Here is an 8,796-nt window from a genome sequence, read left to right on the forward strand (position 1 = left end):
CCACGCCGACCTCCGCGGTGAGTGCCGCCTGACGCCCCGGCCCTCGCCGGCGGGGCCCTTCTCGAGCCTGCCGGGGCAGGGGAGGGCAGGGCGGCTGCTTTTAAACCACAAACTCGGGGAACATGCTCCTGACCGAAGCATCTGACTCCGTTGACTCTGCCGTTTCTCACTTGTTAAAAGGACCAAAGAATAAACCCTGATGCTTGTGACCTCCAAATAGGACTCGCAGTTGCAGGGTAAACTTAGAGCAGGAAATCCCTGCCTCTCAGGTCAAGTCACCACTGTCACCAGACATGCTGGAGAGAGCTCGGCAGCCCGTCCTTCCTCGGGTCTCCCACGTCCTGAGGACAGAACAGATGCTTTCTGATGTACAAGGCACAAAACGGACCCTAGGGTGCCGACAGTGCCCTTCCTCTCCTTCCTGAGAGCAAGTGTTGTTTTTGCTAAAAAGGAGAGGACACACTTTTCCTATGGCTCTAAGCATCTTAAGGGAACCGTGAAAGAAGAGCCCATGTCAGATGAGGACCCACAGCATTAAAGAGCTATTTCCAGAGACTGTCCTGTCTCTTCACCGAGCCTGGGTGTTGGCCCGGAGCAGTTTGGGCTGCATGAGTCCAGGTTTCAGGACCCACACTTGCTCTCCCTGGCAGTCCTGTGAGGAGTTTGAGCGCAGTGTTCCTGGAATTAAAACCACCTTTAAAATGTCACAAGCTGGTCGGAGGAGGGTTTTGTCCCCGCCACCCCAGCCCACTTGCCCCTGCTTGTACTGAGGGACCTCTCCACGCAGATGCCCTCCAGGCCATCACGGAAGTGACCTCCATGCTCCAGCACAGCCTGGTCCAGCTGGAGAACCTGCAGAAGCTGACGGAGCTGCAGCGGGACTTGGTGGGCATAGAGAGTCTCGTTGCTCCCGGCAGGGTGAGTGGCTTCGTTTAAGAACGTTTTTTGAGCTGGTTACTTCACTGTTTTTGACTGAGACATAATTCAGACTGTATGATTCCCTAGTTTTTTGTGTATTCATGAGGTTGTGCCACATCGCCACAAATTCCAGGACATTTTCATTCCCCGAAAGAAACCCCATCCCTGGTCCGGCAGCTAACCGGCTTCCTTTCTCTGGATGTCCCCCCTCAGGAGCCTCACAGTGTGTGGCCTTTCGTCTCACTTCTCTCTCAGCACAGTGTCTTCAGGCTCATTCGTGTTGGGGGTGGTGGCCTCATTCTTCTTGTGGCTGAGGAGCAGTGCTCCGTCTCTGGAGGTGGCACGGCTTGTTTCTCTGTCATCTGCTAATGGACACCTCGGTTGTTTCCACTTTTTGGCCGTTGTGGTTCTGTGAACACCGTGTGCAAGTCCTGCGTGAACGTGTGTTTTCAGTTCTCCTGGGCACACATATACATACCTAGGAGTGTAAGTGCCAAGTCACGTGGTCATGAACACTCTGTGTTTAACATTTTGAGAAATTGCCGAAGTTGTCCCCAGAGGCTGCAGCATTTCACACCCCCACCAGGAGCACGTGGAGGTTCTGATTCCTCCGTATCTTGTCTTTCTGAGTTAGCCGTATGGTTCTGACAGTGCGCAGTGGCATCTCCCCGTGGTTCGGTCTGCGTTCCCCTGATGGCTAACACAAGCATCTTTCCTCGCGTTCACTCGCCATTTCTGTGCCTCCTTCGGAGAAGTGCCTGTCCAGGTCCTTTGCCCACCGCTTAATTGGGTTGTCTCTTTACTGTTGTGAGGTTCCCTCTCATCTCTGAATGACAGATCTTTACCAGAATATGACTTGCCAAATATGTTCTCCCATTTTGTGGGTTATCTTTTCACTTTCTTGATGGCATCACTTACAACATGGAAGTTTTTTATTTAGCTGATATCTAATTTCTCTGTTTTTTCTTTGGTTGCTTGTGCTTTAGGTGTCATAGCTAAGAAACTATTGCCTAATCCAACGTATGAAGATTTACCTGTTTTTCCTAACAGTTGCCTATGTTCTAGCTCTTACATGTAGACGTGACCCATTTTGAGTTCACTTGTGTATGTGGTGTGAGATAGGGGTCCCCCTTCACCCCTCCCAGGCGGGAGTGCAGGTGTCCCAGCGCTCTCCACACCTTAGTCAAAAATCAATGGGCCGTGGAATGACTTTATTTTTCAACTTTCTGTTTAATTCTATGGGTCTCTATGTCTACTGGGCTGCTTACTTTTTGTCATTAATAGCTTTTGCTTTGGAAAGAACTTGCCTGCAATGCAGGAGATCCCAGTTCGATTCCTGGGTCAGGAAGATCCGCTGGAGAAGGGATAGGCTGCCCACTCCAGTATTCTTGGGCTTCCCTTGTGCCTCAGCTGGTAAAGAATCTGCCTGCAACGTGGGAGACCTAGGTTTGATCCCTGGGTTGGGACTATCCCCTGGAGAATGGGACAGTTACCACTTCAGTATTCTGGCCTGGAGAATTCCATGGACTGTATAATCCATGGGGTTGCAAAGAGTCGGACATGATTTTCACCTTCACAGTAGTGTTCAAGGGTTGCATGGGGGTGTTTTCTGCCTCCACACACACGTGAGAGCATGGGTGTATAAGTCCTGTTTTCTGTTAGCCTCAGTAGAAGGTCCTGAGAATGTGGGACCGTGAACCTAAGGACCTAAGGAACCTAAGGACCGAGGCTGAAAGGGAAGGTCCTGCTCTCCTGGAGCCGGGCTGTGACTGCAGCCAGGACGCTGTTCCCTCCCACACACACACACAGGCCACCCGGCTCCCCGGGGCTGCTCACAGGGCTGGGGCTCTTGTTCCTGGGGCTTCTTTGCATGCCCCCAGGAAACTGACTAGACGGACACATGAACAGGAACAGCCCACAGGGCAGGGGCGAAGGCGGGCTCCCTGCTGCTGTGACAGAGACCTGCTCTCCTCACACTGGGGTGCCTGGCCTCCCCGATGGACAGCACATCGCTTATCTGAGAAGCAAGGCTGTGGGCTGGATGTGGCTGATGAGGCCCCAGGGTGCGCAAAGTGCCAGGGCGCAGGACTGCGGCGGGCCTGCCCACCAGTGCCAGGACACAGGCTGCTGGGCCCTCAGGGGCGACGGGGCTGCTCTGCAGGCAGGAGGGCGGGCCTGCTAGGGGCCCCTCCTCCTCCATGGGGCTGGCCTCTGGCTGGGGCCAGGGTTTCTGGGTCAAGGGCTCCTTCCTGCACTCTTGCTCAGTGCATCTGAGGGCTGCTGAGGCCGGAGTCCTCGGGATGTTCTTGGGTCATAGCCCACACTGCCCCCAGAAACAGTCCACAGCGACCGTCCAGGGTCCCCAGGCTGACCCTCCAGCCATGGTGCAGGCAGTCAGGGATGTCTGATGCCTGTGCCCCCGAGGCAGGTGTGGGCCTGGCCTGGTGGTGAGGGGCCCAAGTCCTGGGGGAGTGGGCTGCGGGACCACCGGAAGGTCTTGCCCTAGCCACGGTGCCTTCATGGAGGAATCCTCTGGTCAGGCCCCAGGGCGACCGTTCACGAGTCCCGTGATCTTTGGTGGAACCAGGTGGCCCGTGCTCCTCCCTGCCATTCTCTAGCTGCCCCGCCCAGCTTTCCCCAAAGCTGAATTCGGGTCATCTCCATGGCAGAACCTTCCAGAAGCACAGCAGTGCCAGCCTTCAGCACAGCCACCTGCGGCAGCTCAGGCATGGGACACTGGGTTGGCCGGCAGCAGACAGGACGCAGGGGACCCCGGGGAGCAGACAGGAGGAAGGAGGCTGGAGCGGCAGGCGGGCTCCCGGGCAGGAGGGCACCATGGAAGGGCCGGCGGGGCCGCGAGGGGTTCGGGGAGCGTGGAGGGTGAGCAGCCATCTGCTAGGTGCCCTGGGCCAGCACTCAGGACCCCCTGTCTTCCAGGAGCTCATCCGTGAGGGATGCCTCCACAAGCTCTCCAGGAAGGGCCTGCAGCAGAGGATGTTCTTCCTGGTAGGTCGGCAGGCACCGTCCGGGCGGGGCCGAGCCATCAGGGGCCATGAGGGACGCGGGGACGCCCTGGGCCAGCCCCCCTCCTGGTTCTGGGCACTGGGCACCTGTGTGCAGGCTGAGCAAAAGCAGGAAGGTAGAGAAACCCACACAGCCGCAGGGCCTGAGGCCTCCGGGAGTCCCTGCCAACGGGTGCCGCTGACTAGCGCCTCTCTCTTGCCTGATCGGTGGATTCGCCCTCTCCTGCGGGAGGGCCTCTCAGGACCACCAACCCACTCCTCCGTTGGCACAGCAGGTGCTGGCCCAAGAGGCCTGCTGTTCACGTGGCTACTGGTCACCTCTGGTCAAAATGACAATGGAGTGGAACAAAAAAAAATCCCTTCTTAGAAAAAATCTCCAGCAAACTGAATAACCACACACGAGCCCTCAGAGTGAAGCTGGTCTGACTATGGACGCTTGTTTTTAGAACTTGCTCACCTAAAGCTCTGGCCCCTCAGTTCTCAGACATGCTGCTGTACACGAGCAGAGACGCCGGGGGGAGCAGCCACTTCCGGATCCGGGGCCTCCTCCCGCTGCACGGCATGCTGGTGAGTGCGCGGCGCTGGGCGGGCCTGGCTCACAGCCGCTCCTCTCGGTCCCCTCACCCCGCAGTGGCTGCTGTCCTCGGGGCATCCATGGCCGCACCCCCCCATCACGCCCACCAGCACCCGCAGGACCAGGCCTGGTCCTCCAGCACTCCACCTGCCAATCCCAAGGAGTCCTGCCCTTTGGCCGGAAAGCCCATGGAAAGCCTGGGCCGGGCGCTGGGGCCACAGCGCGGCTGGAGGGATGGGGCTGACACCGCGTCTAAGGGAGAAAGCTAAACCTCTCATCCCTAAGATGCTGCATGCTTTACTTCCTTGATTTTATTCGTAAATCTTTTCTCTCAAACGGACCATTTTGGTTCCTTGTGGCGCCATAACCTGCTATTTCACAGACACAGTGTTAAGGTGGTGACACAGATGCCACCACCTGGATGGGTGGAAAGGGGGGGCCGAGGCCAGCACTGGGCTCGGGGCCGCTCCGAGTGGCCGCCCACGAGTCCTGCACGCGGCCAGGTGACGAGGCACAGGCCCCACGCCCAGTGCTGTCACGGGCCTGGGCCGCACCGCGTGCTGCGTCCACGCCGCATGCCCGCCGTCACAGGGCAGCATGGGGCGTGGACGCTGTCTGACGAGCAAGGTGCCTCGTCCTGGCATGACGCAGTCTGTCCTCTCCGCGATCACTGGTTTTTGTGGTGAGAAACCCCCGCAGACACTGACTCCCTACCGTGTGAACCTCCCTCCAACCTGGAACCCACCCTGAGACCAGCACACATGGGCAGCCGAGTTCAGGCTTCTGCCGTGAGAACGTGCTGTCGGGCAGCGAGCCCCTCTCGCTGCGGCCCCGCCAGGCCCCATCCGCTGTGGGAGGTGGGTGGGCTCCTGTGTCGGTCCAGGTCCCCAGGTGTGTGCTCTGTCCTCCACCATGCTCTCCCTCATGGCATCTGGCCCTTCTTGCCGCCCTCTGCGTGCCAGGCACACACCTCCTTCCAGACAGTGCTAGAACCTCTGACATTTGTTCAGCTTTTCCAATTCTCAGCATGAAGGGGTCAGTTCCAATGACCTCACCCGCCATCCCTAGAAGCACAGCCCCTCTTCTGAAGTATAAAAGTGAAATATAAAAGTATAAAACGTCTTCATTATAGAAAAAAGTTGAAACTGCTGAGTGGAAATCACTGCTTGCTGGGCTACCCGGCAGGGAGTTCTGTGGGCCTCTGGCCGTCACCTGGGAGTGTGCGCCGCAGGCTGTGACTGGTGCTGGCTCTGCTCGGCAGCTCATCTCAACAGCCTCTGCTTTCACCACTGGCTCCGGAGTCCTGAGCACTGACCAGGGAGCCAGGACCCAGCTCATTTAACAAGTTCCCTGCACTGGACACCTTGCAATGTCTAGATTTTCAGGATGAGAAACAGCACCACCGTTTCTGTCTTTCTACAGATCCTTAGTTACATCCTCGAGATAAATTGTGTGAGCCAGGGCCACTCTTGACCGTTAATGCTCCGCGGCTGCAGAAGCAGCTGGCTGGGTAACCTTCCTACCAGGTGCCTCTGCCCCAGCCCTGGGCATCGCCCCACCTTCCACAGTGTGGAGTGTTTCTAAACCCTTCCAGGCCTCGGGTGCTCGCCAGGTCAGTCATTCCTTTCACTCTGTCTTCAGTTTGGTTTTACCTCAGAGAATTTAAACTCCATCCAGAGAGATCGTGTTTGTCTTGTTCCTGGAACCGCACGTGGCACGGAGGCCCTACTTGTTGAAGGAGTGAAGGTCGCTGTTTGCAGTCAGGCTGTCTGTCCATCTTTTCCTCTGGGGTTTCTGTCCTTGCCACGGGCTCAGAGTCTTTCCCACACCAAGATTGTGTTGCCAGCTTCTTTCCTGGTACACTGAAGTGTTTTATTTTTCTAACTAATCTGCCTAAAATTTGTTGTTTTAGATTGAGAAGTAACATTTTCTTTTTGTAGTCAGCTTTCTCATTATTTGTTGAGTCCTTCATTTTTTCACTGACCCCAAGGCTGCCTTGATCATATAAAACATTGCTGTCTTTATACTTGGGTTCTTTCTGGAGGTTCTGCTCCATTTCTCTCTGTCCTCGCATCTGTCTACACTCTCATTACTGGTTAGTCACCGCATCGGCAAGTTCCTTCTTGTATCTGTCCTTTTAAAAAGCTCTTTGCTAGTCTCAAGCGTCTAATTCTTCTAAGCCAACTTTGGAATCATTTGGATGAATTCCTTCAAGGAACACAACTGAGGTTTCTGCTGAACTGTATTAACCATATTTAACTGAGAGGAGATGCCATCCTGATAAACGCTGTCCTGCTGCCTGCCACTGCTCGTGTTAGGTTCTGACCTGCAAATCCCGCGTGGGGCACCCTGGTTGGCGTCCCGTGTGTGTGGGGGTGGGGGGCGGTCACCTGTAACCAGCTAGTCCTGGGGACAGACACCGCGCTCACGCCTGACTGGAGGGAAGGCTGGCGGCCTGGCCGGTGGAGTCTCTCCCTGTCGGCACAGCGCCCTCTGCTGGTCTCCGCGAGGTCTCATCAGCCGCGCAGGGCTTGGGCAGAGGCTCCAGCACTGGGGACAGCCACTCTTCCCCGTCTCTGTGACACAGTGGATTCTCAGTCAGCTTCCTGCGTCAAACCGTCCTGCATTTCTGGAAGCACCTGGCTTGGTATAGAATGATGTCTTGTCTCTGCCTTTAGGTCCAATTAGGGAATACTTTTTTCTGGAGTTATTAATCCCTTATCATCACGGTTAGTCTGTGTGGTTTTTCTTTGAGTCTTTGTTAGGTTTTGGTACCACTTTGTATCATGAACTGTCCGACTCTCTTTTCAACAAAACGCTCACCGTCTCTTCCTGTGCTTGATTTTCAGCTGATAGTGCTGGACCCACCGGTGAGTAGTCGGGTGCCTGTGGCCCTCAGGTCGTCCACCTGGGTGGCAGGGCCCCACCGTGGGCATCCCGGTGCCCCCTGTAGCCTCTGGTAGAGTCAGCGGGGGCCTGGTGCACACCCGTGTCCAGCTGCAAGCTCGGGTCCCGCCAGCCCCGCTCCTGGTCCAGACCCCCCTCTCCGCCCACAGGTGGAGGATCAGGAGAGTGAGTGGTCTGTGCCACACTGTTTCACCATCTACGCGGCTCAGAAGACCATCATGGTGGCGGCCAGGTGAGGGCCGTCCTTCCCGTCTGCTTGTGGGTCCCTGTGCCCTGCATGTCACAGTCACCAGGACACACGGCCCGGTGAACACTGCTTTAAGGGAGCAGCTTCACCCTCAGCGGGAGCGTGTGGCTGCTGAGACCATCCCCAGGACTGCCTGGCACTGCAGGCTGGGCAGCAAGAGACCACCTGGGCCACAGCGCAGGACCAGTGGACGTTTCCCTGCCCCAGGTCACATCCCCAGGAAGGAGACCCAGGCTCCCGATGGCCTGTGCGGGCCCTCCATGGGGATCGGCACTGAGCTGTGCCCAGCCCCACGCCTCCCAGAGGAGGGCCTGGGTCCTGCCGCACCCTGTGGGGTCCTGGCTGGCGTCAGAAGACGGGGCACTCGCCTCCCACCAGGAGACCTTGGCGGCTTAACTGTGACCCAGGCTCCAGGCACCCATTTCCGCACCACAGTACCAGAGCCTTAAAATCTCGTGATTCAGGAACATACCACAATGTGGGCCAGCCCCAGCCAGCACGGTGGGTCAGGCTGGGCCGTCAGCAGCCCTGCCAGCCCTCAGGGCCCGCAGCACAGGATGCCTGGGTGGGGCAGGCGCCCCGACTCCCTGCCCCACCGCGGGAGGGGGCCCTGCCCAGCGGCTGAGCCTGAGACCTGCCCACAGCACCCGGCTGGAGAAGGCCAAGTGGCTGCACGACCTGAACGCGGCCATCGACGCGGCCAAGACTGGCAGCGCCCTGGTGCCCCCGGCCCGCGTGCTGTGCCCCCTGCCCCGCGGTGAGTGCTAGCCGAACCCCTGGACACCGAGGAGGCTTTCTGGGGGTGGGGCTGGGGGTCGCCTGGCCAGCCCACCCACTACGCCCGCACGCCCTCCTTCCATGGGGCACGTTTGGGGGGTGGCGGGCGTGGGCGACCTGGCAGGGCAGCGCATGGCAAGGGTTCCCGTGTCCTCAGCCAGGGCTGGCCTCTCCCCAGGGTCCCCCAACGAGGCCTCCCTGGAGCCAGAGTCCGAGGACGAGGCTGGCGGGGCCCGGGGCTCCGTGGCGGGAACGGGCCGGCACCGCGCCAGCACCGCCGCGCACGTGTGCTGGTGCCGCCAGAGCAGCGTGTCCAGGGCCGACCACAGCGCAGCTGTCGAGGTGCGGCT

At 58.3% G+C, this 8,796-nt stretch overlaps 1 protein-coding gene across 1 annotated transcript in view; it reads left to right on the forward strand.

Moving 5' to 3' along the window:
- The window catches only part of FARP2 (FERM, RhoGEF and pleckstrin domain protein 2), an 86,495-nt gene that overhangs the window by 75,613 nt on the left and 2,086 nt on the right, over positions 1-8,796 (forward strand). The window contains exons 27-33 of the mRNA XM_010832892.1: positions 394-427; positions 619-918; positions 3,856-3,924; positions 4,419-4,508; positions 7,572-7,654; positions 8,314-8,426; positions 8,625-8,788. Of these exons, the coding sequence (XP_010831194.1) occupies positions 394-427; positions 619-918; positions 3,856-3,924; positions 4,419-4,508; positions 7,572-7,654; positions 8,314-8,426; positions 8,625-8,788 (853 nt within the window). The remainder of the gene's footprint in view (positions 1-393; positions 428-618; positions 919-3,855; positions 3,925-4,418; positions 4,509-7,571; positions 7,655-8,313; positions 8,427-8,624; positions 8,789-8,796) is intronic.

Source organism: Bison bison, unplaced genomic scaffold (assembly GCF_000754665.1).
Source record: "Bison bison bison isolate TAMUID 2011002044 unplaced genomic scaffold, Bison_UMD1.0 scf7180017862692, whole genome shotgun sequence".
Lineage (NCBI taxonomy): Eukaryota > Metazoa > Chordata > Mammalia > Artiodactyla > Bovidae > Bison > Bison bison.